Source organism: Theropithecus gelada, chromosome 7a, assembly GCF_003255815.1.
Source record: "Theropithecus gelada isolate Dixy chromosome 7a, Tgel_1.0, whole genome shotgun sequence".
NCBI lineage: Eukaryota > Metazoa > Chordata > Mammalia > Primates > Cercopithecidae > Theropithecus > Theropithecus gelada.
The window spans coordinates 32,847,142-32,874,989 of NC_037674.1; the positions used below are offsets into that span (position 1 = coordinate 32,847,142).

A 27,848-nucleotide genomic window follows, 5' to 3' on the forward strand; every position below is an offset into this window, starting at 1 on the left:
GCTCTCATTTGCCCTTAGGGTTCTTTCTCTATGGGGCAGTCTTTGCTCTTAATCCCGATCAGTGCAAGTTAAGTCGACTGTGTTTGTGATTTCTTTCTTAGGACAAGGTGTCTCAATTGGAGATGGAACTGGAAGAAGAGAGAAACAACTCAGATTTGCTGTCTGAGAGGATCAGTAGGAGCCGGGAACAGGTACTGTTCTATAGGTGAATGATGTGTGGATTGTCCCGTGTGAAAATGGAACATGAGGGGTTAAACCTGAGGATTCAGTTAAGGCCAGGAGAGAAGAATTCATGCCGTCTAGAAATTGATGGAAGATTGAATAGTCATCACCCTGATAAGCTTCTAGGAGAGACTTTGACCAGATTACTTGTATTTTAGATTTTAAATTTTAATTCTTGGTCAGCTAATTTCCTAATCTATACCTAGCATCATTTCAAGGTTTTTAAGTTTTGTTTTCATCTTTTTAAATTAAGAAACTGCCAGTGCTAGTCCAGAAAAAGTGAAGGGCTTTCTCAATGTTGATGTACAGTTCGTCCAGCACCATTTCAAGGCCTAGGCATACAACTGGGTAAGCTGTCATTAAAAGCACATTCTGTCATTAGAAGTTTCTACATGTATCCACAGGTGTCTTGTAAATGAAGGGCTGAGACTAGTGAATACATATTAATTCTCTTTGAAACTGCCGCTGAGTGTTCTGAATCCTCTTTCCAAAATGTTTCCACATTTTATCTGTCAAGTGGTTGGAGCATGCACTGGCGACACAGAAACTAGTTAACAGTACTGCTGTTTCCTTGTGATCTCACTGCTCTCCCCAGATCTCATCTGCCACTCCCAGTCTCTCTGAAAGCCCCTCTGAACCTTCACTTAATTAAAAAATGGAAACACAGGTCAAAAGCCTTTGGGTAATACTGCATGTATTATCTGCATGTCGCTTGAGAAATGAGTTCCATCATCTATAACATGAGAGTAACTCTCCCCGATTGCCTCACAGTGTTGTCATAAGGATCAAATGTAAGTGAAACTCCTTCCAAAACTGCAAAAAGCATTCACTTGGAAAGTACTGTTACTGACTGTGAATGCTTCATAGGTATGTGTACTGCTGATTAACTTGTCAAGGAAAAGGCTGCATCATAGAGCCTACTTTCTGTTGCACCTAACATGGTGCTGGCTACCAAATTCCACACACTTGCTTGTTGAACGAATGATCCTTAGAACCTCAGCTCTAAAAACCACTTTTCCTACTATGGCCAATAGATTGTTATTCATAACCACTTGGGAAACGTCCACTTTCTGCTTTATGTTTTTATCCTCTCTTTCCAATCTTCCCTGTTCCAAAGGGCACTTTCCTCTGGTCTCTTCTGCTTATTCACATGGAGTTCCTTTTCCTCAGTTCAGGGTGACCAAGAATTGAAAGTTGCAGAGCTCGGGGATAGCACCTTCTGAGCAGGCAGCCCTGCTCAAAGTAGAATGCGAATCACTGGCTGCTTTTCCATATTCCGTTAGGTCCCTGTTGACAGATTTCTTTGCAAACAAGTGGGATACTCATGCTGCTTTTCTCCTGAGAGTGAAGGAAATTGCAACCCCAGGTTCATTCCCTGCACCCTCCTCGTGGAGTCTGGTTCTGTCTGCATGTTCCCAGGCTGTGATTCCTCTGGAGCTGTGAAAGTCCATCAGGCCAGAGCTGCACAGGTTTAGAGAGGGACCTTCCTGAAAACCAAAAGCCCGGATGGACAGCTCGACCTTGATATCTCCCCTACCGCCCCACAGGGTTCTTACTGAAGACTGTGTTTTCTAAGTTCTCTCACTGGAATAAAAGCTGTTTTGTGATGAGCCCCTGCCAGCCTGGCTAAGTAGCCACGTTCCCCCCCGCCCCGCCACATGTCAGAATCCGCTAAGCATTCACAATGACAAAGGACGTGACCATGGATTTGTTTTGCCAGCGCTTCTTGTGGCTTATGCTAAGAAGAATAGTGGGAAAGTGTGTCATCCTATCAGTAACGAGGCAGTGAAAACAGACCTTCAGTTCCATGTTTACATCAGAAACAAAACACAGACACTGAACCAGAACATGTCTGCCTCCCTTAGCTCAGCTGACAGCCCAACACTGAGAGAACTGGTCATGCAGAGATCTGGTCCCAGAATTGCTCTGGACGCTTCTTTTTCCTTTCAGCTGAGCACTTGGATCATGGAGAATAGAACTGCTGTCCATGATGTGGTCAAGGCTAAAAATATTTCCACTAAGCCAAGAACTTGATGTCAGTTTAGGGGGGAAGTTAAGGGAACCGAGAACCTGAACTAAGTCCCGGGAGGAAGTTAAGGGAACTCACTTGGTCTGCTGGGGAAAGCAGTGGGCTGGGAGTCCCAGTCCTGGCTCCTGCACTAGCCTCATTTACCTCTGGGAGAGTCCCAGCCTCTCTGAGCTCAGTCTCTAAAATCTATCAAAAGGAAGTGATTGATCCAGGTGATCTCTGAAGGCTTTTCTGAATTCTAACACTGCAATACTGCAAGAAGGTTTTATACATCCAGAAGTGTCTGACTCACCCTTTACTTTCCCCCATTCTCTCCCTGTATCTGAGTTATATGCCTAAAAAGATGAGTTCCACAAATGTCTACAGCCTCTTTCCCTATCAGCTCTCTTTCCCTCTTCTGTTTTCTTTCTTCTCACTGCATCATCTGAGATAGGGAGGGTAAAGCCTGGTGTTTGTTGTAAGTGGAGAAATTGAGGATCACATTCACGTGGATGTAGGAATTGGTAAGCCAATGAAACAAACGCTGAGATAAAGTGATGTCTCCTGATTGTGTTCTGAGAGCTTCTCTTCTGGCCTTTGCTGCCTCCTGACTTGTGAGGGAGGGCGGAGAAATGGGTGGGCCAAATACCCACCTCCCTGGAAAGCATCTCATTCTCATTCAAAGTTGAGGTTGAGTCAAGGCTTATTTCCTGCCTCTTGAAATGAAGGCCTTGGGTATAGACAGATGGGCCCTGATTCTGAGCTCTTCTGGTCCACTTAGATTAACTTCTAGGGCCGTGTGCCTGTGCTGTCCTGCTGGAATCAAAGCAAGAAAAGGGAAACTTCAAAACTTAACACCCTTTTTCCTCTCCCCTATCAAATGCTGACCTTATGACATCTTCTTAACAAGGACAGCTCCTAAAAAACAGGAAAGGGTGCATGTTATCTTGAACCCAAGTACTAGCATCAGCCCTGCCTTCCTAGCAAATTGCTACTAGGTACTGAAAAGAGAAGGCATGGGACATTTTAGTTTGGCGATCTTGTTCTCTTTAAATTAAAAAGTTCAAACTTAACAGCTCTCCTTAAACTCTGAATTCTCACAGGCTCCTTTGCTGAATCTTTGCTTCCCCCAAACATCTCCCACTAGCTTTAGTGATGGGACTTAAGTGAATAAGCCAGAAAAAAGATTTTCCAGCAATATTAGTGAATGGTCAACCCCTCTCATAGACTGTTAGATCTGGCAAGGACCTCAGTCCAACTCTCCTCACTTCTCTGTAGTGGATGCAGGATTTGAGGCCCAGAGTCACCTGGTGGTTTGGCCACAGTCATGCTGGCAATTGACTGCAGAACTGGGCTTAGGTTTCAATTTCCAAGGCAGTGCTCTGTCTACCCGTGCTTGCAAAATATGATGAATGCCTGCTGTGTGCATGGCATTGCAGTAAAGCTCCAAGAGGACCAGAAATGGTCCCTGACCTTGAGTTGCTACAGTTTGTTTGAGGAGCTGGGTCAGACCTAAAAAATTGGTAACTAACAATAAAAAACGGTGGATACTAAATGCCAAGTAAAAGATTCAAGCAACTAATGAGGGAAAGACCAATGTAGCAAGAGTGTGAAAGAATTACTAGAAAGAGGGTGGGGACCTGGGGTCAGCTCTAAAGAAAGGCTAAGATTTGAATAAACCAAGGGGATTGGGAATGGGATTCTAGATAGAAGGAATGGTGTGAACAAAGACTGGGAGGTAGGAATCTATACAGCATTTTGAGGAGCAATGAATGGATGAATGGATGAGTGTGACTCAATCAGATATCTAGTTTCCATAGGAAATGAAAGGAGATAAGTTTGAAGATGCAGACTGAAGGTTTGAATGGCTCTATCGTGAAGGCAGTGGGCAGCCATCGAAGGCTGTTGAGCAGAAGAGTGAAGCATACAATGTATTCTAGAAGACTCGTGCCAGGGGTGGGGGTGAGGACTGGAGAAGGGGTGATGGAGAGGAGGCCTCAACTGTGCTGTTACCAGGGCAAAGGACAGGAAAGGCTGCATGAGATGGTGTATTTGATCCTTTCTATGCCTCTGTTCTTTCTTTCTCTTTCTTATGCATACATTTGGCACTCACTAAAAGCTGGCCATGTTATTTATAAGTTCCTGACCTGTATTAGTTCGTTCTCACACTGCTATAAGGACATACCTGAGACTGGGTAATTTGTAGAGGAAAAAGGTTTAAGGGACTCACACAGTTCAGCATGGCTGGGGAGGCCTCACAATCACGGTGGAAGGCAAAGGAGGAGCAAAGGCACCTCTTACATGGCGGCAGGCAAGACAGTATGTGCAGGAGAACTGCCTTTATAAAACCATTTGATCTCATGAGACTTACTCACTGTTACAAGAACAGCACAAGGAAAAAACCCACCCCCATAATTCAGTTACCTCCCACTGGCTCCCTCCCACAACACGTGGGGATAATAGGATCTATAATTCAAGATGAGATTTGGGTGAGGACACAGCCAAACCATATCACAGCCTTTCTAAGGGCTTCCTTTACATGCTTAGGACAGTCTTATTCAGAATGATGGATTCAGGAAATCCTAATTGAGAGAGAAAAGTTTTTCAAACCTCTTGGATGTTTGGACTTTGTTTTCAGGTCTGACTGCTATGAAGGAGAAGGGATGGATTTGGAGTTGATAAAATGATACCTTCTTTATGAAATAGAAGTATTGAGTATCTGTTTTCTCACCCAAGTATAGTCCCACCATATATAGAAAGGTTTCTGATTGGCTTATAAGTTGAAAGAAGTTCAAGTCACTGGTGTTTGGTCTGTTTAAATCCAGAGTAATCCTTTTTTCTTTCCATCCTCCAAAAACCATGTTTCCATTTATGACAATTGCCGTCCTTACCAATGATTCCCTAAGTGCTAGGCACTGTGCTGGGTGCCTCATTTTCTTGTTGTTTTCAGGTTTTGCAAGGTGAAGTGACTACATAGGGTCACACAGTTTGTAGGAGGAGTCACAGTTTGACTCCAAAGCCTCCTGCCTGTTCCCATCATCCCTGCATGAGACTATGTCATGGTCTTAAAGACTACTCCTTCAAATGCATTTGGGTCTCCATTCCCAAGTTAAAAGTCAAGTTTCTTAAAATGGGTGAGGATTTAAGTTCAGCTGATCCTCTCCTGGTTCTTTATGAGTGCAGGATTTAAATTGCCAAAGAGAGGTCCGGCTTCATGTGTTTTAAATTAAAGGCCAATAGGCTATTGTGCTGGCTCGATGGGTACTGCTGCAAACACTTCACAGCAGAGCTGGGCCTACGTGGGAAGGCGTTCCCTTGCCCATGGAGACCATGATGACCCAGCCCAGTGGAAAGATGATTCATCAAGCCCAGGCAGCTGGCAGGCAGGAAAAATACCGACTCAAGCTTTGGGTGGCTTCATGGTCTCTCCAGGGACTGAGCAAGGCTGCCTTGTTGCTTTGGCAACTGCAGGATTAAATCCCAAGGATAGAGTTGTGGGCTCCTACAGTCACTTTCTGGAACTGCTCCTTACTGGCTCACACCTGCTCCTCAGTCAGCGTCAGGGGTGCCACGCGTGCTAAATGGGACTGTCTTCTTTTCTTTGCAGTTGTGAGTGAAAGATCAGAGGGGGGTTTTCTTCTTCTTTTTTTTTTTTTAATTGCTCCTAATCTCAGAACTGCCTCTTATTGTATCAGCTGCTGAAAAACCCAGTGTGTACAGTTGATTAATAATAATTTTCCTTTTTAAAATTTTTTTTTTTTTTTGAGACAGAGTCTCGCTCTGTCGCTCAGGCTGGAGTGCAGTGGCGTGATCTCGGCTCACTGCAAGCTCCGCCTCCCGGGTTCACCCCATTCTCCTGCCTCAGCCTCCCGAGTAGCTGGGACTACAGGCGCCCGACACCACGCCCAGATAATTTTTTATATTTTTCGTAGAGACGGGGTTTCACCGTGTTAGCCAGGATGGTCTCGATCTCCTGACGTCGTGATCCACCCGCCTTGGCCTCCCAAAGTGCTAGGATTACAGGCGTGAGCCACCGCTCCTGGCCTTTTTGATTATTTTTTATGCCAGCCAGGAGTGTGGGCTTGCCAACCTCTTTACAGCCCAATGATAAACACAGGTGATGGGGTTCAGTATTGTTATTGGCCATCACAGATAGCTCTGGCTTTCCATTAACCTGAAAGGCAGCTACTTAGAATCCTGAGAGCTGGCTCAGGACATGGGTGTCTCTGACATAAAATCCACTGGAATCTGATACTGTGATTTCCCATCAAAATACTCAGGATACTTAGCATTCTTTCAATCCAGCTGCTATCCACTTTTGCCTTCAGCTCCTATTCTGTTTTAAATTTGACTGGCAAATTTTTGTTCATGCTATTTAATGTAATTGAAGGGTAAACAGCATATAAAGCACTAAGCTTATATAAAGAAATACTTTCCCAGCCTCGAGTTTACTCTCCTCTGGTCCACGAGGCTGGCTCAGCCAAGCCATAGTTCCCCCCGCCTCTCACCACCACCCCAGGGCAGGTGCCAGTGTGGGCTTAGGGTAACAATTTGGTTTACAATATTCCCAAGTCAAGGGGCCTAGTCCTGGGATCACTGCATTGAGGACAGCTAACAGCAGGGACACACAGGATACTTCTGGGTTTATGGTGAAACTGATCATTCTTGGGGCATTGTCCATAACACCACGCAGTATTCCTTGTATAAGGCTCCACCTGGTGGATTTACTTTAGAATTTCATGTCAGGCTGTCCTTTGAAGAACTGAAGGAAGCCTATCATGTTTGCCAAAAGCCCAGGTTTGCAAGGACTCAAGAAAAGGGACTGCCTGCTCAGGTCACAGTAACTGTTAAGTTTTATGGCTACACATTTATTCCTTCCTGTTCTTCACTCTGATTTATTTTACATTTCCATTTTAATAGCCATCTTTTAAGGGGCTGTGGTGGGGGATAAATAATTCCTTTTTTTTTTTTTTTTTTTTTCCTTTGGAGAGTCACCATTATCCTCAGTCTCTCCAGGGGTCCTCCAGGGAGGTCTTGAACCTGTGGGGACCCTCCAGGATGCCGCCATGCTAAATGCTGCTCTGCCCAGGGAAGTCTGTTTCCTGGTGGGATCCAGAATTTTCAGACACTGGCACTGAGGGTGCAAGACTGTGGCCAGTGGCTGCTGCTTTACGTGGCAAGATTTGTCCTGAACCCCCAGGCTGGGCCCAGGGCTGTGTGACTACTTGGCCATCCTGGAATCCCTCCACACGCTCTCTGCACTCTGCCTCACTCCACCATAGGCACGTTCTCCTTCCGGGCTCCAAAGCCCCTGCCCGAACTCTCCTCCTTGTGGGTCTTTTTCCTTTATCGAGAGTCCTAGGTCCTACAGGTTTGTGAAGACACAATGGGGAGGGGAGAAAAGAGTGTATGAGTTTTTCTGAGAAAACCTAGGTTGGACTCCCAAAGCTGCTTCCACCTAACTCTGACTCAGCAGCTGTTTCTGGACCTCCCACCTGGAAACTCAGGGTGATAACATCTGCCTCGGAGAGTTCCTCTACCCTGAATGGTAGAGGAGGCACCAGGTTGTGCTTTTATTGTATCGTTGGCCAGCTCGGGGACACTTACAGGCTGTCTCATTCAATCAAGTTCCTTGCTTAGGAGTCTGTATCCCAGCAGTTAGATCAACAAGGTCACAGGTGAGGGACTGGGAGAGCTAGCAGGACAAGCTGGGCCACTGCTGTTTGCAATCACTTCCCATTACAGTGGAAATTTAATCACGTCCTCAGTGAAGTGTCGGGCACTGCCCTGGGCATATGAACAGAACGGCTGCCGCTGGGAGGCACGTCCGTCCTCAGTCCCGTGGCCCAGCTGTTCTGATGACCTCCACGTGTGAGGTGTTGGTAGCTGGTTCAGAAACCACCTTGGAAGCAGGGCCGTGAGTCCGCATTCATTCCCCTTGCACTTTGTGCTGGGGTCACAGTGACAGCAGTTGTTCTGGTGCCCTCTGTGCAGTGTGTGATTCGTGAGCAGGAGCGGGCCCGAGTTGGGTGGCCGTGCCCTGCCTGCTGGTCCTGGCCATTGCTAGCATTTTTCCGTTCTCCGTGCAAGACGCCGTAAGGAGGCTGGACTGCCCGTCTGTGCCTGGATGTTTCTGCTACAGCTGCATTTGAACTCTACGTCTATTGGAATCCTTCCCACTTAGTTGGTCCAGAGGCAGAGCCATGAAGTAACGGGCAGTGCAGGGGCTTGGCCTGGCTCTAGCCCTGATCCTCAGGTTACTTGCCTAACCGCCGCCCTAGGCCTCCATTTCCTCTGCTGAACATTCTGAACCTCCATGAATTAGATGCCTGCCAGTTAGGAATTCTAAAATGTGAGCATTTTCTTTGGACCACCTGGTACCCCCCTCTCACCTAGGGGCAGAGGCCCAGCTTCCCCCTGTGGTGTTGGAGGCCTTTGTGTCCCAACCCTGCCTGTCCCAGCAGCATCATTTCGCCCCGTTCCCTGTCGCCCACTCTGGGCCAGTGACATCATGCTGTGTGACACACCTAGGTCAGGACAAGGGGAGCCAGGGAGCAAATGCAAACCTGGCCCAATGTGGGGTGTCTCCTCTGGCTATTCCTGGGATTCCAGTTCTTGCTCTCCCTGGGAGACAGTGAGGAAGGGGCGAGCTTATCTTTTACTCACTGGGGTGCATGTACAGGTGGCGAAATTCAACTTGAGGCCAGGCCAAGTCAGCCTGTGTCAAACACTCTCCAGGCCCTGGTGTCCAGGGGCTGTGTGTGCACCTCTTAGCCATGTTGGACCCTGGAATTTGTTTTTCATCCTTAAGAAGGAAAACATGGTTTTATTTTACTGGCTTAGCTTGATTCTTCTGGCTTCTTCAGGCTGCCCTCTGCTGGACAGTTCTGGCAACAGGGTCTGGAGCCTCCGCCTCTGATAATTCATTTTACTCCTGCGCAAACCACTGGCAATCAGGAAACGAGATGCTGATGGTCAGGTGATGGGATTTCTTCTCTGGTGCTACGCAGCCAGTTTCCTTTCCTGAGCATAGAGGAAACCCTCAGGAGTGTTCAGCCTTTGTCAGGTCACCTGAAGTCGCCCAGCATTCTTACTGACTTTCGTTTCTGGCGTAAAAAAGGAGAAATCTAGCAGTGTCTGAGATACGCTCACGGTTCTGGGAAGCCCTTTCTGCAATTTGAGCTTATAATGCAGCAGTCAGGAGTGCCGTTGAATGCTAGCTCCCCCATTCCTGGTTAGGTACCTCTCGGGGAAGTTGAGTGACTGACTCATCCTGGTTCACCTGGGACTGTCTCCGTTTAGCATAGAAACAGCCTGAGAACATCCTCAGTCCAGGCAAATTTAGACAGTGGGTCACTGCAAGTTGATTGACTTTTGGAGGCTTTAGTATCCTCAGCAGAGGTACTGTTACCTCCTTCTGAGGGTTGTTCAGGGGGTGTCATAGGATCCTACCTGTGGAGTCTAAGCAGGTGTGCCAGTTTTCTAGGGCTGCTGTAACAAAGTAACACAACCTGCGTGCCTTAGACAACAGAAATCTATTGTCTCATGGTCCTGGAGGCCAGAAATCTGAAATTAGAGTGTTACCAGGGCCATGCTGCCTCTGAGACCAGTAGGGAAATGCTTCCTTGCCTCCTCCTAGCTCCTGGTGGTTTCTGGCAATCTTTGGGCAATCCTTGGCTTGTAGACCTATCACCCCAATCCTCTATCTCCCCAGAGCGCCCTCCCTGTGTCCGTCTTCCCTCTGTACATGTTTGTCTCTGCATCCAAATTTCCTCCTTTTAAAGGACTCCAGCCATACTCGATTAGGGCCCACCTTCATAACCTAATTTTTAACTTGATTGCCTCTCTGAAGTCCCCATCTCCAAATAAGGTCACGTCAGAGGTACTGGGTATTAGGGCATCAACATATCTTTTTCAGGGGACACAGTTCAACCCCTAGCAGCAGGGCTAGCTTTGACTCTTACTGTTATTTGTATCGCCAGTATTTCAGTCATCGAGAAACCAAGAAAGAACTAAGAAACAGATCCTGTGCCCCAGAGCAGATGGCACAAGGGGCTGGGTAGGGCAGCCCCCTTCATAAAGTGGGAGTCGACATTCAGTTCCTTGCCACCGTTTCAGTACAAAAGATCCAGGCACAGTCCTTCTGACCTCCGGGCTTTTGTTCTGTCTGCTGTAGATGGAGCAGGTGAGGAATGAGCTACTTCAGGAGAGAGCTGCGAGGCAAGACTTGGAGTGTGACAAGATTTCCCTGGAGAGGCAGGTGAGGGCAGCTGGCCTGGGAGCTGCCTCCCCCTCCATCGGCTAACCCTCCCCCACTGCGCTGCTCTGAACTAGAAGCCCTTGGAGGTCCCTCCTTTACTTGGCATCCCAAGACCTCTGGGGGGTAACAGTCCTTTTCCAGAGTTGTTTCTCTCGGTGATAGGAAATCTGCATGGAAGTTCGGCAGCTAGGGGAGGAGGAATTGCATGTGTTATTTTCTAGATCCTGAAGAGGGCTAAATTCTAATGTAAAGAGAATGAAAAAGAATCCATGTCATCAAACACATGAGTGGCTAAGAAAGCTTCATTGGGTCATTATTTCTTTTACATGATTTCTGTTCGTGTTCTTCACTGCCCATGACTGGCAAAGGAGCCTGTTTCTCCTGTCCCCCTGTAGGTTTATAGGGCAAGGCAAAGCCTGTTTGACATCCGGGAGTCTTAGGACATGGCAAAAATTTCATTCAGGCTTATGAGGGAGTGTGATAGAACCTCTTCTTCTGACCTGCAGCTGAGTTCAAGGGCTTTCCTTGGAAACATCTCTGGGTTCCCCCGGTTTCCAGGCCACAGGCCCTGGTGCAGAAAGCAGCCTCATCGCAGGCAGCGACCAAACACCAGGTTCTGCCCCGTGTTCTTCGCTGCCCTGCACAGAGCGTGGCAGACACATAGCCCCTCACGGTCTCCCTATGTTCTTCCAGAACAAGGACTTAAAGAGCCGGATTATCCACCTGGAAGGTTCCTACAGGTCCAGCAAAGAGGGGCTGGTGGTGCAGATGGAGGCCAGGATTGCAGAGCTGGAGGACCGCCTGGAGAGTGAGGAGAGGTGAGCCGGGCCCACTGCAGTGCAGAGGCCCCAGTGGGCAGTGACAGTTCCATCGCAATGTGCTCTCACATTTGGGATCTCTCCCGATCCTTATAGCCTGTGAGGAAGGCAGAGCAACTACAACCTTACTTTTATAGATGAGAAAACAGAGACCCATCAAAATAAGTGACTTCAGTAAGGTAGCCTGGCTGGATACTGGTGTAGCTGGGTAAAAGCTTAGGACCCCCACTTCTCAGTCCATGGCGGTGCCACTGTACTTGCTGTCCCTTTTCCCATAGTACAGACTGCCTCAGAAACTACCGAGTTTGAGCCACATTACAAGCCAGAAGGCTGACTCTGCCCTGGAGGCCAGGTGTATTTAAGCAGAGGCCGACTAGCCTCCCGTCAGAGATGGGGCAGGTCCTTCCCCCGTGGGTGGGAGGGACATGGGATCAAGTGAGCACGCTCCTTTCCAACAACTCCATTCTCTGCAGCTAACTCTTGAATGGCAGCCCGAGGGCCAGCACCAGGTTGAACTTGAGCAGCCTTCCAGCTGTAGTTCTGACTCCCGGCCCCTCACCTTCCTAAAAGGGGCGTGGTGTGCCGGCATTGGACGTTTTACATTATCTATTGTGTTAGCTGGACTTTTGGGGAGTCAGGCCAGAACAGCCTGGAGTAGACACAAGACATCTGCAGTTTGTGACTTCTTGCCTTACAAAGTAAAGCTCAGGAACTCCAGGCAGGTCTAGCCCCAGCTCAGCCCCTCGCTGATTCTGCAGCCTTGGGCCAGTCACTCCCCTTCTCCGAACCCCGTTAACTCACCTCTCTCACAAGCAGCTGCTTCTCCTGTGCAGTTGTGTTTCCCTGACCCTAAGCCTTGAGCTGACCAGGTACCCCTGTTTGGAGTTTCCCCTTCTCCACAGCCTGGGCTGGGCCCCCTGCAGGCATGGGAGTGAAAGGGTTCTTGGTTCTGCTTCCTCCCTTCCAGGGATCGGGCCAGCCTTCAGCTCAGCAACCGGCGGCTGGAGCGGAAAGTGAAGGAGCTGGTGATGCAGGTGGACGATGAGCACCTGTCACTGACCGATCAGAAGGACCAGGTAGGGAGCCTCTGTGTGCATTCGCTCGTAGCTGAGATTGCACGTCTCAGGCTGGGGGAGCAAGGGAGGCCTCCCCAAGCAGCAGTGGAGTGTGAGTGGGCTGGTTCCTCCCTTTCCACGCACCTAGTCACATCATAGAATGGGGGCTTCTCGCCTACGTAATTAGGAGATAGCAAATTCTACACCCTGAGTTTGGCTTTTAAAGAGTCACCTTGTCTTACCGCCTGCTCTCCATGTTTCCCAAGAGACTGGCTGCCCCATTGCCCATGTCTTGGTTGCCTGGGGGAGATGGTGGCTGGACCTGGGGTGAGCTGAGTGCTGGGGCTGGGCCATCAGCCGGCAGTCAACCCACACTCTGTCCTGGTGCAGCTGAGCTTGCGTTTGAAAGCCATGAAGCGGCAGGTGGAGGAGGCTGAGGAGGAAATCGACAGACTGGAAAGTTCTAAAAAGAAGCTGCAGAGGGAGCTGGAGGAGCAGATGGACATGAATGAGCACCTGCAGGGCCAACTCAGCTCCATGAAGAAGGACTTAAGGTGGGCAGGTGTGGAGGCCAAAAAGGGCCCGATAATCTCCCCACGGTTGAAGCAGGCTCTGCCTTCAGAGCATTCGCACTCCTGTTGTCTCAAGCCAGCTCCTCATTGTTGCTTTTGGGGTTATCTTATCCTAGAAGTGGAGGTGGTTCTGTCCACTTCAGTCACCCTACATGGGCAGTAGGGTCTCATGCATGTCATTCTTATACCAATGCCCCGATGCCAGCTGGGCAGATACCATCCCTGTTGATCAGAAGGGGAAACAGAGGCTTAAGGCAGGTAAGACTAGCTCACACCATCATGGAGGGGCAGTTCCTGGGTCAGCCTGGGCTTTTGTCTGACTTAGGGAGAAATAAGGTAAAGTTCTGGTTTGCGTCCTCATGAGGACTAGGATTCCCTAAGCCTGGTTTCCAGGAGAGAGCAGCTCTCTGAAGCTTGTCTGCTGTGGTCCTAAGGATGGGGGCGTGGAGCGGAGGGCTGGGGACTGTGTGGGTTGCTTTTTCTGCTCCAGGGTCTCTCTCTAGGGTATGAGGTAAGGTTCATGAGATTAGGTTCTTGCTAACCATAGAGCTGAGCTTTTCTTGGAGACTGGCTGTGACATGGGGCTCTGTGCTGGCTGCCCAGGTAGTTCTCATCAATGGACAGAAGGCTCCAGCCCGTTGAGAATCCTGTAAAACAGGGCCTATCAGGTCACTGGCCCCAAGGTTGGCATTAGGGTGCAGCATTTAAGAGGGCACCAAAAATCTCAATAATTAAGATAGATAACATTTAAATGCAATATTTAAAAGATAATGCATGCAATCCATGGTGAACAAGATACCAAAATTTTAAATTAAGACAAGATCAATAATGACAGCCTGGGGAAATCAACATTACTGATCCTGTCCCAACCTGGCCCACTCCATCAAGATGGGCTTTCCATACTGAAATGGGGGCAGTGGATTCCCTGTGGCTGAAGGGAACATCACCTGTTAAGTTCATGTGTTTCTTTTCTGTGCCACTCAGTGGGATGCAGGGACAGCAACCCAAAACCCTTCCTTTATCTTCAAATTAGTGATGGGCCCCGGCCCAGGGCCAGGAAACATGCCCCTTGTTGTTTCAGCAGACTGAAGAAGCTGCCAAATAAAGTGCTGGATGACATGGATGACGACGATGACCTCAGCACGGACGGGGGAAGCCTCTACGAGGCGCCCCTGAGCTACACCTTCTCCAAGGACGGCACCACCGCCAGTCAGATCTGAGTGCTATGGAAGTGCCTGTCATCCCTGCAGGAGCTACAGCCGCCCAAAGCGGGAGGCAGGGAGGGGAGCGTCCGTCTGCCACCGAGACCATCGCCACCTCTTTACACAGCGTGCCAGCCCCTCAGTGTTACATTCCTCGCCAGGGTCTCTCAGTGGGTCTTTGACAGGAAGCTTTTGCAGTTTAAAATGTTGGGATGCCTGAGGAACAGGAGCCACCACCCCCTGGGGTGTTGTGAGAGATACACTTTGGTAGGCTGAGGCCCCTGTTCCACAGTCACTATTTGCATTGCTGTCCCTGCCCCCGTCCTAACTCCCCTACCAAGACAAAGGGTCCAGAAGGCTAGGACTTATTTAAAAGCACCGTGCAGGGAGGAAACGATGTATAGCTTGTACATATTTTAAAGCAGACCTTCTCACAGACTGCTGCTGTTGCATTTGGAATGTGATGGAGGCTTGGTAGGATGGCTGGTTTGTAAAGTTCACACACCTATATTGAGTATTTTTTTTTTTTTTTGAGATGGAGTTTCACTCTTGTTGCCCAGGCTAGAGTGCAATGGTGCAACCTCAGCTCACTGCAACGTCTGCCTCCCTGGTTCAAGTGATTTTCCTGCCTCAGCCTCCCAAGTAGCTGGGATTACAGGCGCCCGTCACTGCTCCTGACTAATTTTTTGTGTTAGTAGAGAAGGGGTTTCACCCTGTTGGTCAGGCTGGTCTCAAACTGCTGACCTCAGTGATCCACCTGCCTCAGTCTCCCAAAGTGCTGGAATTATAGGCATGAGCCACCGTGCGCAGCCATTGAGTATTCTTTTTTAAAATATGAAGCTATTAGATTTTAAGTATTGAGGAGCAGAGGTGAGAGAGAGAAAAAGTCAAATAAAGACCACTTTGGAAACGAAGGTTGTAAAAAAAGAACTGTAGTGGTCACGGATAGCTAAGACTGAGAAGAGCAGTTCACACGGTCTGGGTAAACACGTCACTGGCACAGGGGAAAGCCAGAAGGTTGCTCGTGTCTGTGACGGTAGCTATGGCCTTGTTTGCTTCTTTTATCTAGAATTCTGTTATAATTTCTGAACGTTCTGAGACCTGTTCCCAGTCACTGATTGCAATTTCTTTTACGCAGATTGGATAGGGAGACTTGTAGGTAAGGCCTTCAACAAATGAGGCCGTTTTTGGAAGGATGGGGCCATGTGGTCATGTCTTACTGGTCCTTTCCCCGCTCCTCCCACAGCAAGCTTTTGGGATCGGGGGAATAGGAGGGTGTAGGGGAAAGGTTCATAGACTTAGGTATGAGAATGAGGTGGGAGGTGTCTGATGAGGTCATGGGGGAGGGGAGAGGAGAGAGGAGATAGGCAGGTGTGTGTGGGGGGCCTAGTGTGAGAAGGAAGACAGAGAAGTTCTTGAAAGCTGGGGGATGTGTGGGCAAGAGGTGGATTGAGCAGGATCTCAGGTTTATGTCGAGGAAGGGAGGAAAGAAGCAGAAGTCAGGCAGAGGTGTGTCTGTGCAAACTGGAGAACTCCTTCCAGTTTCCTGGGACAAAGAGACATTGCCAGCAGCAGGTCGCAGGGAGTTGTTGAGGTCTGTGGGCAAGGCCACATGGCTGGAGAGGAACTTCAGGGAGCATGGCATCGGGAGGATGCTAGATATCTGGGGACTTCCTCCTGGCCTTCCTGTGTCACCTCACAATGTGGCAGTCTCCAGGCATACCCACAGGCCAGGCCCAGTCACAGCTGGGCTTCCACAGGTCAGAGTATGGGACAGGATGTGGCCAGGGAGAGGACCCTGTGAGTTGGTGACATATATGGGACAGAGGTGGTAGTGTTTAGCTACTTCAGCAGTGTCCCCAACCATCCCAATAGGCGGGAAGCCTGTGGGCCAGAGAACTCCATGACAGTTGCCATGGGGTCCCACCTGCGCCAGGTCAGAGCCCACCCGACAGGATTCAGAGTGGTCAGCCCAGTTTAAGAGTGGGAGTCTGGAGCCAGAGAGCCAAGCCCCTTCCACGTCTACAGGGTCACTGTCATCCTCACCACAGCCGGGGGTGATTCTCATCTCTGCTTGCTTGTGTGGGGTGTTCCTCCCTTTAGTCATTCACTCATTTAGCAAATATTTATTGGACATCGATGATGTGTCAGGCACAGTCCTTGGCACAGAGAATACAGCAGTGAATTAAACAGGTACAAATTCCTTCCCTCCTGGAGCTCAGTGTCGGGAAAGGGGGTGGTAGATGACAATCAAACAAATCGACATGGAGGTCGAGCACCTCTGTACTCAAGCCCTCTGTCTCTCTGTCCTCCTGAGGACGTGACAAGCCTAGTTCCCTAGAGCTCACTTTGACCCTTGATATGTTCATAATTTCCCTGCTGCTTCCGCCATCGTTTGACATCAGCCAATAAGCCTGCCTAGAGAAGCCTCAGCCCACTCATACCTAGAGACGGAACTGGGGAAGGTCAGCACGCCCAAGAACTTGGGGAGCGTGTGTCTGTTTCGGTTTGTGAGAAAGTGGCTGCCCCTCATTCTGGTCAGTTCTTTCCAGTAGCCATGGGGCTGGCTACAAGAAGCAAAACGGCCCATGCAAAGAGAACAGAGGTCACTTTTCAAAACACTTGCATCATTACCCTAAAAATAGGCTGTTACGCATTTTGACAATTGTGCTATCCTACACTCTGAGGGAGTTGGCAACGCATGCGGTATGGTGGAGTGGGAAGAGTTAAGAGACTGGAAGTTAAGACAAGGGTTTTCAAGTCCCAGCTCATCTCACCCCAGTGACCTTGACAGTGTGCTCACTCTCAGAGCCATGGATTGCCTGGAACAAAGCGAAGATTAGGGCCCACGGTCCTTTCCAGGTATAACATGCTACCGTTCTTTAATTTTATTATATATACGTACTTTTTTTCTGTTTTTTTTTTTCTTTAAGAACTAACCCCAATCAAGAATATTTTCTTTAGCTAGCTTAAAAAGAAAAATATATCTTATGTAAAAACACATACATGGCCAAATGCAATACTGAAGAGACAATCATCCTGTATCTTTTGTGGTTTTTCCTGCTTCTGAGTGGTGGTCTACAACGCCAGGTGGCTTATCCCATTGGGTTTCTGCTTTGGGGTATGGTTTGGTTGCTTTGGGTTGTCATGGGAAAGAGACATTCTCCTTGCAGCTACCTCCATGTAAGTGAATTCCTGGATAAAGCAAGATTTCCTTTCAATAAATACTGTCACCCAATGGGAATTTTGACTCTCCTGTGATTGTGACTTCTTTGTTTTCTCCAGAGCTTGGCTCCGTGTCCTCTAAGAAACTGCCAAGGTGAGTGGCTGGGAGCTACTGAGGGAAGTGGAACTTGGAGGCCTTCCAGCCCTGGGACCGGTTTCTGAAACAGAAGGGTGGGGACTGGTCAGTGGTGAATGTGGAGGGAATTAATGGCCCTGGATTCTTGTGATATTCTGAGAAATCCAAACTGCCCGTTCCAGAAAATGGCAAAAGAGGGAGCATGTTCAATGTTAATTACAGAATAAACAGGAGCCCCCTGTGTACCCCTTTTCCTAAATTCGAGGTCTTCTGCAATCATAGTTGGCACATAATCTCTCTCGATCTCACACCAGGCCCACAGCAGGCACCACAGTCTCTATTTTACAGAAAGCAAAACAGCTTCCCCATGGAAGGGGACTGACGATGATCATTGTCATCAGATCTGTCTATTCTTTGCTCTGTCCCCCGGAAGGGTGACCCGTATAGGCCCTGGATTCCTTGATGGCCGCTCTGGTTGGGTTCAGCCAGTGGGAGCAGGTGGAATTCTGGGTATGTGTCCATCACGCCCTGCTCTGTGTGGCATTTTCAGGTGGGCTCCCCTGGGACTTGGGTGATCTCTCCTTCAGCCTCTAGTTCTAAGTGTGGGGGGGGTAGTCATGGCTTTCTCTTGCTGTTCCTCTCGGTCCCTGCCCTGGTGGGTTCCTGCCACACTGCCCACTCACCAGACCAGCCCTTCATTGAGCCACCTGATGGCTCACTGCTGTGTCCTGTCCAGAGCTCTGTACACAACCGCCTCTGCCTCCAGGTCAATGTAGAGGACCTTCCCTCCAGCTCTCTGGCAGCACTGATTCTCCTCATTCTAATTGGAAAGGGTAACCTAATGTAAATGAGATTTTCTAATTTTAGTAAGTGTAAAGCCTTTGTATAGATTGTTTCCTTTTTTTTTGTAAAAAGTCAGGTATATTGGTATATTGAGGTACATAATTTTCTAATTTGTAGTAAAAGTCACCCTTTTTAGCATTATTTGCTTTTGTATTTGGGCCTCTGTATTTGGCCCTTCTACCGATGTCCTCTTGGTGGGAATGAGATTCTGAGTGGATACCTTTCCCTCAGGTCCCCAGGAAGAATGTGAGTCCGAAGGCCCAGAGCCAAAGCAAAAACATTCCCCCAGGCCGGCAGTTCATTTCCTTCACATTCTCAGCATTCCTCCTCTGAGCTGGTGGATAGTTACGGGCAGCCTGTCTTTGTTGGAAGACTGTCATTAGCCAGAAATGTTTCCGTTGTAAATCTTCAAATGATTGGGGAGAAATGACTTGACAGCAGGTGCCTCTCAGGGGCGTGACAGCCCCAAATTCAGACGTTCTAGGCTTTGCAGAGGGATCCACATGCCTTGGTTCTGCCTTCAGACCTGCCGAATACATAGGGCTAAAGATTGTCACTGACTTTCACGGGCATGACTGAGACCCAGCCCGTCTCCATCAACAAAGAAAGGCTGGAGTGTGTGCCCCTCCCTGGGTTATGAAAGCTAGAGAAGCGCAGGTCACAGAGACGTTCAGCAGTAAGTTGAATGTGGTGTGGGGGGAGAGTTGCAAGGTTCCCACTGCACAGGATCTCACTTGGTCTCACCACAGTTGTCAACAGCTCCTAGGGAACGGGAAGTGTGATTCCAGAGGTTTGCTGGGTAAATGCAATTAAACGATTTTTGAAGAAAGGCGGAAACTGGTTTTTTGGGAGGTAAGGAAGCCGAGTCTCAGGGAAGTTGGGCGTTTTGCTGTCAGCCACACATAGAGTGAGTAGACAGCCCACAATTAGCACCTGCCAGCGTGGACCAGGCACCGCCGGCGAACAAGGTCTAGGACCTTACCTGCTTACAGTGGGGCTACAAAACTGTTATTAAACTAAATGGAAATGACTTGTCAATATTAAGTCCTTCTATATTTATGTGATGCCCAATGTGTCTGTCTTTCCTCATGATTTGCTAATCAGACCTTTCGCCCGAGTACTGGCTGTTGGGCTGGAGGCTGGAGGCCCGGGCTCAGCAGCAGGGAACTGCCTTCCTGGAGGTGGCAGCATAGTCTCTGCCAAGCCAGGGGAGTGGTCCCAGTGGGAATGGGCTCTGCCTTCCCGTGAGTGGGCAGGAGGCTGACCTGTGTCCAGACAGGGAGAAACCTTGTGGGTCACAGCAAGCTTTGGGACTGACGGGCATGTGCAGAGCTCATCTGGAAGGAGGGGGATGCCTCAGCCCCCCGCCTTTCCCGTGAGTAGCAGGGCTACAGCTGTGGAAGTAGGACCCAGCCTTTTGACGCAGTGTGTGGTGGGCTGGAGATGGGAAGGGTTGTGTGTGCAGGTCGTGGGTAGTGCCCCTGCCACATACAGAGATCCCGGGCATCTCTTCTGGACCCCACCCAGGGACGGTACAACTTTACTATGGGAACAGACCCAGTAGTATATTGGGGCAGTGGGAATGGTTCTTTACTAATGCCTAAGATCCTTTAACAGGGCAGAAGCCATAATTGGGCAAACCTTATGGGCCAAGAATCTTTTGCACTTTATCTGATTTAATGTGCACCCTGTGAGGTAGGTGGCATTACCCACTTTGGCGAGTTAGGAAATGTGTATAAAGATCAGTAACTTGCCCAGGGTCACCCAACTAGTAGCTAAAGTGGCTAAGTCCCAGGTCTGCCACTCTAACCACCCACAGTGGCCTGTACCTTACCGTGGCCATTCTCACCCTGCTGCTCCTCTGAAATAGTCACTGCTGGCTTCCCTAACTGAGGACACTGGACACAAAGGCTGGGCTGCCAGATTGCAAGTCTGTGCTTGCAGCCTGAGGCCTGCTCTAAGGGAAGGCAGATGGCCTGCCTTTCCTTTCTGCAAAACCCCTGCCACCTGCTGCGTGCTGCCAGCCTGACTCACTGACTCCAGCTACCTCTGGGCCTCTGGCCCTTCTAGGACGGGCTTGTTTTCCAGGAAGGGGTTTGGAGATTAAGATAAGCCAGCCGCCTCCAGTTAAAGGCCCTGCTGCCTTTGAAAGGGCCGGGAAGCCTGCCAGTCCAGCTCCTTGGTTTGCTCGCTTCTCTCCGTGGCTGGGGCTGCCTTGCCTTTCATCTGTCCCTGCCTATCGTCGGGCATGAATACTGAGGCTCTTTGGAGACGGGCATAGGACTCCCTGCAGAGCGAGGCAAGGGATTTGTAAAACGGGTGCCCAAGCTCCCTCTGAGGGTCTGGCTCCCCCATGGCCCTGTCTGTTCTTCCTGGGAAAGCTGCTTCTGGCATTTAGGGAACGAAGAACTAGAAAACAGAACTGGCTTCCTTTCAACCTGCCGCCTCCTCCAGCCTGGGTAGAATCCAAAGCTCTGGCCTTCCTGAGCGGTGCTTGTTCCTGACTTACACGTAGATGGTTTTCTAAACCAAGTTCATTTTCTGAAACAGAGAATGAATAACTCACTCTACTACCTCCTCCCCTTCATGGCAGAATTGTTTCTTTTGTCTGTGTTTTCATGGCTGCTGGATTCTAAAATCAAGGTGCAAGATGCTTTGGGACTTACTAAAGTCGTGTAGCCTTCCTAGGCCCTGTGGAAAGGTTAGGTGCACCCAACATAACCAGGGTTGGTTATTTCCCGTGAGAGCCAGAGGGGTGCAGGCCGGAAGCATAGCGCTCCCTCCGCCCCCGCGCTGGTCATCATGTGGAGCGTGTGCTTTCTAAGAAGTGCCAGCCTGTGTCCAGAGCCGGCTGGGCAGATGTTAAGCTAGCTGTGGACTTAGTCATGGTGACTCTGCTACCAACAGCAGCAACGTGGACATTTAGGGAGGAGCAAATAAGAGGAAGGAAGAAGCATGCAAAGTAACAAGGTGTGACATCTGATCTCTAGGCATTTCCAATGGAGGGATTTGGTTTGTTTATGTTTCCACCACCAAGAATTAACAGTGGTTAACAGCTGTTCATATCTGTCTGCTTTACCTTTTTAAATAAACATTACAGATAAAATTGAAGTTCTCTTTTTGTCCCTCACTCCCTGCCAAAGGCAACCACTATTCTCAAATCTGCTGGGTATTCTATTCAATTTTAAATACTTTTACACGTATGCATCCATGAACGCCATGTAGTATGTTTTGTGTGTTTTAAAATGTCATATATGTCTTAGCGTCTTGTACATAGTACTCTGTGACTTTTACATTCAAAATTGTGTTTTTTTGAGGGCTATGTTGATGTCGATTATTTAGGCATTTGTTTTCCTTTTTAATCACTTTATTGCTTGAGTACCTAGACAAATTTATACAACCAGGGCACAAACTGTAGATGATTCGTATTTCCAACTGGGAGGGAGGATTCGCTTGGTTTTATAGTATTGACGAGCCAGACGGTGAATCCGGCTCTCTCAGAATCAGACGGAATTTAGCAGCCTTATCCTTTCTGCTCCTCTCAAGATGCTTTTGAACAGCGACTGCTTTCTTAATTAAATGGTAGAGATCTTCAGGGAGATCAGGAGCAAGTCCCTCAGACTTAAGAATTCTTAAGATGTTATTGCCTGTCACAAAACGCATTTGTGCCGCACCGTGTGAATCTCTCAGGATCACACCGATTTGTGAAGGAGTCAGGTTCTTCTTGGCCAGTTTGTAAATCTACTCCTTCACGTCGTCAGATGTCAGCTTCAGCCAAGTAGGGACGCTGTGGTGATAGGGCAAAGCCAACTGGAACAGGCCCTTCCTGGGCGCATGCATGCGACCCCTGATGGCGGCAGTCAGGCAGTGAAAGCTTGTTTTTATTTTTTTATGGTAATTCTTTGGGTAAATTAAGTGTTGAATGTTGAGTTTTTAAAATACTGGTTGCTTTACATGCCATCCGCTTCAAAAGGAGTTGAATTCTGCTTCAGGCATGACATGGTAGCTGGTATCAAATTGAACCCTTCCGCTCAGAACAACTAGAAAAGGTGGACAGAAGTTTCTTAAAAACAGCTGTTTGAAGACCTGGGAGAACAACCAAGACATTCTGACGTGGAATTGACTATTGTTCTTCCCTGGCTGCTGTTGCTCCTTGGATGGTCAGATGGGTGAGAGAGGTGCTCACAAATGCCCTGCAGTGTTTTTTTTAAAGACAAAAGATCGCCTCCTTGAGTTTGAAACTGTAGTGGAATCCAGACAGCGGGGTCTTCGGGCACTGGGAAGGCTGGCAGGGGGACACTGTGGAGCAGAGCCAGGACAGGCCAGGCTGGGAGCTATATTGTAGGGTGCTCAAATTCTACCAAGATTCTAAAATATCACAAGTGTAATTAGGGGTGCATTATTTTAAAAAATAGTCTAAAGGAAGTCAGTACCTTAAGAGCTTCACTGGGGAGCAGTAAGACCCCAAGGGCTGACTTGACCGATGGCACAGTGACTAAACTGCACTGTAAGGAGAGTGGATCCAGGCAGGTAGTGTCAGGGTGAGGTTTGGCTGAGCTGGGATGTCCAAGTTTGGGACCAGAGCTGACCAGGCCTAAACAGTAAAAGAGGAACACCAAAAACTGCCCCAGAGAACTTCTTTCTCCATTTTCACCCTAGAGCACTGTTTCTCCTTGTCCTTCCAGTATGGAGAAGAAATACTAAAGAATATTGATTGGAAAGAACACTGAATTCTCAGCCTGTTTTGGGGTGGCATTTTCCGCTTTCCTTGGGTGGCCACATGTCTAGTTTCAGGCTCACACAGACCAAGGTCTCACCAACTCTCTCCCCTGTGGAACAGTGGTGGCATCTTCTGTGTGATGGTGAATTTTAGGTGTCAACTTGACTGGGCTAAGGGATGCCCAGATAGCTGGTATGTGATGGTGAATTTTAGGTGTCAACTTGACTGGGCTAAGGGATGCCCAGATAGCTGTTAAAGCATGAACTCTGGGTGTGTCTGTGAGGGTGTTTCCAGAAGAGATTAGTCTCTGAATTGGCAGACTGAGGAAAGCAGGTGACCCTCCCCACGGTGAGCAGGCTCCATCCAATCTGCTGAGGGCCCTAACTGAACAAAACGGTGGGGGAATAGAGAATTCATTCTCTACTTAAGCTGAGACATCCATCTTCTCCCATTCTCAGACATCAGTACTCCCTGCTCTCCAGCCTTCAAACTCTGAATGGGACTTACACAATCACTGCTACCCATCGCCCCGACACCCCTATTTTCAGGCCTTTGGGCTTGGACTGAATTACAGCTTGCAGATAGAAAATCATGAGACTTCTCCACCTCTAACTGCATGAGCCAATTCCTATAATAAATCTCTCTCTCTCTCTCTCTCTCTCTCTCTCTCTCTCCACACACACACACACACATACACACACACCCCCCCATTGGTTCTATTCTCTGAGGATCCTTGATTAATACACTCATTCATCCCTTGAAACACCCACCTCTGGTGTGGAACTGACCATTGTTCTTCCCTGGCTGCTGTTGCTATGGGCATGGTGCTCGTAATCCTCCTTGGATGGTTGGATGGGTGAGAGGGGTGCTCATACATCCCTGGGCTAGCTGGGGCTAGTTGCCTTGTTCATTTTGCTATATTCTTTGGACCCTTTATGACTGGAGTGTGTACTACACTTAGCAAACTTTTAAGTTCAACACAGTAGGTGGAATCCTTACATCCTGGGAGTAGCTCTTCCAACAGTTCAGAACTAGAGGCGTGCATGGTGGTGTGTGTTCTTAGGTATGCATTTCCTAGATACACGGTCCTGAAATGGAGTAACACCTCAATTTGCCAAGAGGCCTCCTGTGTGCTCCTGCTTGGCAGGTGGGGAGACTAAAAGATTCATTACTTCCTTTATGTATGTATTTTTCTATATAGAATAAGGTAACTGTATTACCAAAAATTTGGAAAATAACCCCACCAGACTGATGCAACCATTATTTGCACTTTGGCTCATTTCTTTCCAGTCTTTTTTTCCTACACAGTTTTTAAGGCATAGGTACAACTGCAGTGTTTATATGATTTGTATATGTTTTTGTTGTCACTTAACATTATAAATATTAGATAATCTTGATCATTTTTTAAAACTGCTTTTTAAAAATACACTTAAAAATCACATCCCATTGAATGTATCCTATCATCAGTTAATTATAATACTATTCCTATATTAACAGATGTTTAGGATTTGGAATTCTGCCTTCCTACATCAAATACTGTTATAGCTGTAGCTTTTTCATCTTTCAAATAATTTGCTTTGGCTAGATGACCAGAAAGAGAAGAGGAAAGAAAAAAATATTTAAGTCTCTATAAGAGTTCCTAATATGGTTTGGCTATGTGATCCAAATTTTATGTTGAATTGTAATTCAAAGTGTTGGGGGAGGCACCTGGTAGGAGGCGACTGGATTATGAGGGCAGATTCCCTTCATGCTGTTCTCGTGATAGTTCATTCTCACGAGATCTGATGGTTTAAAAGTGCGTGGCACTTCTCCCCTCACTCTCTTTCTCTCTCCTGTTGCCATGTGAAGATGTGCTTGCTTCACCTTTGCCTTCCACCATGATTGTAAGTTTTCCGAGGCTTCCCAGTCATGCTTCCTGTACAGCCTGCAGAACTGTGAGTCAATTAAACCTCCTTCATAAGTTACACAGTCTCAGGTAGTTCTTTATAGCAGTGTGAGAACGTACTAATACAGTTCCCAAATTGATTTTCAGAAGGATTTACTAGTTTGTATAGACCCAAGCAATTACAAATGTGTCAGTTTCTCCCTTTCTCTCTCCCATCAGCTTTGATTATTAACCTCTCTCCCTGAGTAATAGATTAATCTTTCTTTCATCGGGGCAATTATTTTTATATCGTTAGTGAAGTTTCTTTTATAAATTGTCCTTTTGTGAGTCCTTTTAATTTTTTATCTGTTATCTAGTGTGGTTTTTGAGTAGCACATAAAAGAAATGCAGATAGTACAGGAGGGTAAAACAATGAAGAGTGAGTCTTCCATTCTTGGCCCTCATTTCTCCAGGCTTTACCCAGAGGCAATCACTGTTTCTAGTTTATTTTGTTTCTTCTGCTTCTTGTACCTTTTTCTCGGGGACTCCTGGATCCCTTGCCCTCTGGCTTTCCACTGCCTTTCAGCTTCTCTTTCCAGGGCACCCTACCCGCAGCTGCAGTGTCAGGCCTGGTGCATCTTTCTTCCCTAACAGGTCCACAGTGGTCAAATCTCTAAACATATGAACACTTACTGGGGGAGGTAGTGAGGATGGGAGTCAGTGGGGGAAGTGGCCTGGGAGGGAGATATTGCCAGGTAGATCTCATCTTCCTGAGATGGCAACAGGAGATTTGGACCAAAGGCTCAGGCCCTGTGGGGGACAGCATTTTGAACCAGGGACTGCAGAAGTGCAGTTTTCTTGGTTTTCAGGTGGGCTCTTTAAGGAGGAGACTGACAGGTGACGGAAGGCTTCACAGTCCTGATGTAATAGCTGAGGTGGACAGCAGGGGGAGCTGTTGGCCACTTCTGGCCCAAATGTGGCACAGGAAAAGATTAGTGGCTCCTGTGATCCAGGGCCCCACTTCACCAGTGGTAAAGTGCCAAAGAGGACTTTGGACAAACGAAGCTTTACCTTCGCGGTGTTGCCCAGGTAATCTGGTGCTCCTATGTTACCCTTATGTGAACTGTCGCGATATTTGCATTGCAACAAATTGAATTCCAACATTTATTGTGAGCTGCTATTTTGTGAGAGACCTATGTTATTCATGCATACCTTTCAAAGGGCAGTCACTGTGCACCTAGTTTGCACTGGCTTATGTTGAGATGAGTAAGGCTCAGTTCTGGACCCAACGGGATCAGAAATGTCCACTGAGAACGGAAAAAACAAGGAATGGAATTTCAAGCACTAGAAAAGAGGTACAGATGAAGTATGGCGGAGGTTCATGATGGGAAGGAGTGTCATTGACTGGAGCAATCAGGGCAGGATTCATAGAGGAAATGGCATTCAAAAGGGCTTTAAAATGGTGCAATATTTTAGAACGGTTTATTACGAAATTTTAATCTCCTAGAAAGGTGCTTCTTTGGTGGAAAAAACAGAGGGAACACGGGGATGAAAGCTGGGCTCAGAGGATCAGTCAGTTGCATTAAATTCTTGAATAAATGAAGTGGAGAATTATTGGAAGTGAGACTGGAAAACACGTTTGGATCCGTATTTTTGGAGAACCTTGAATACCACCCTTAGTAACAGGGAAGCAGTAGCTGCTTATAAGCAGGAGATTCCGGATAAAAAGTAGAGAAGTTGGGTTTTATGCCTTCTTGTCATTTCTGAGAAGATGAGTAATTTTAAAAAAATAGCCAGTGAAATTTAGTTCCTATAAAAGGCGTGATCCTTGATCATCAATAAGGACAATCAGCTTCTCCCAGTGGAGAAATCTCTCATGATCCATTTCACACATGCCTGGGTGCAAATTACTACCTAGTCCACACCAGTGCTTCTCAAACCTGAGTGTGCATCAGAATAACCTTGAGGGTTTGTGAAAACAGACTGCTGGGCCCACTCCCAGAGTTTCTAGGACAGCCGAGAATTTTTTTTTTTTTTTGAGACGGAGTCTCGCTCTGTTGCCCGGGCTGGAGTGCAGTGGCCGGATCTCAGCTCACCGCAAGCTCCGCCTCCCGGGTTTACGCTGCCTCAGCCTCCGGAGTAGCTGGGACTACAGGCGCCCGCCTAGTTTTTTGTATTTTTTTAGTACAGACGGGGTTTCACCGTGTTAGCCAGGATGGTCTCGATCTCCTGACCTCGTGACCCGCCCGTCTTGGCCTCCCCAAGTGCTGGGATTACAGGCTTGAGCCAACGCGCCCAGCCGCGACAACCAAGAATTTGATGCTGATGCTGCTGGTCTGGGGACCACACTGAGAACCTCTGGGTTTAAACATCCTACCTGACCTTTCTCAGTATATCCACTGGGTGGCAGCAGAGAGCACCACAGGCACTGCACGGAGGTCAGACCTGGAAAGCCCAGGCAGAGGCTATGGAGGGCTATTTCTGTGTGTTCAATGTAGGTCATTTTTGCTGCCAATGACAATACAAACCATCCACAATATCAAACTCTTCAAAATTCCAGGATGCGTTGTATAAGAGGATGATTGATGACTTGCATCTTGTTCCTTTTCCAGGATGTCCTCAGCCAGACCCAGTCGAGACACCCTCTACCACGCCCCCCGAACAAGTCCCTCTTTTAAAAAGAGAATAGTTTTTAATAACTTTCAAGGTTACCTACAAAAGGGTTTCTGTTTGAGTAATGTCATGACTGTAAAGCTGGCAAGAAACTGTATCACCAGCTGATAGCTTGAGTCAAACTGGAAAATTACGAGCAAGTTTTTCCATGAACCGAGAGGAAGTGTCCAGTCATTGTTGAGAGCAGGTTCACAGCTGTGTACAAGCTCTAGGAGATGGGGAGGCCCATGCAGACCTACTTCCTTCCAGAAGGAAAGACAGAAGAAACACGTTTTGAGTTTTGAGTTTGGGTTTTTAGGTGGTTGGGAAG

At 48.0% G+C, this 27,848-nt stretch overlaps 1 protein-coding gene and 1 pseudogene across 2 annotated transcripts in view; one reads left to right on the forward strand and one right to left on the reverse strand.

Moving 5' to 3' along the window:
• Nucleotides 1-17,391, forward strand: part of CGNL1 (cingulin like 1) — a 176,636-nt gene extending 159,245 nt beyond the window's left edge. The window contains exons 15-20 of one of the 2 annotated variants that reach the window (XM_025390493.1): nt 102-191; nt 10,407-10,490; nt 11,184-11,308; nt 12,276-12,384; nt 12,754-12,917; nt 14,017-17,387. In XM_025390493.1, the coding sequence (XP_025246278.1) occupies nt 102-191; nt 10,407-10,490; nt 11,184-11,308; nt 12,276-12,384; nt 12,754-12,917; nt 14,017-14,155 (711 nt within the window). In that variant the 3' untranslated portion in view covers nt 14,156-17,387. Of the gene's footprint in view, nt 1-101; nt 192-10,406; nt 10,491-11,183; nt 11,309-12,275; nt 12,385-12,753; nt 12,918-14,016 lie in introns of both variants that reach the window. The other variant, XM_025390494.1, reaches the window with a different exon arrangement.
• A 4,282-nt stretch (nt 17,392-21,673) lies between these two features.
• LOC112627491 lies at nt 21,674-22,121 on the reverse strand (annotated as a pseudogene).
• Nucleotides 22,122-27,848: the final 5,727 nt, after the last annotated feature.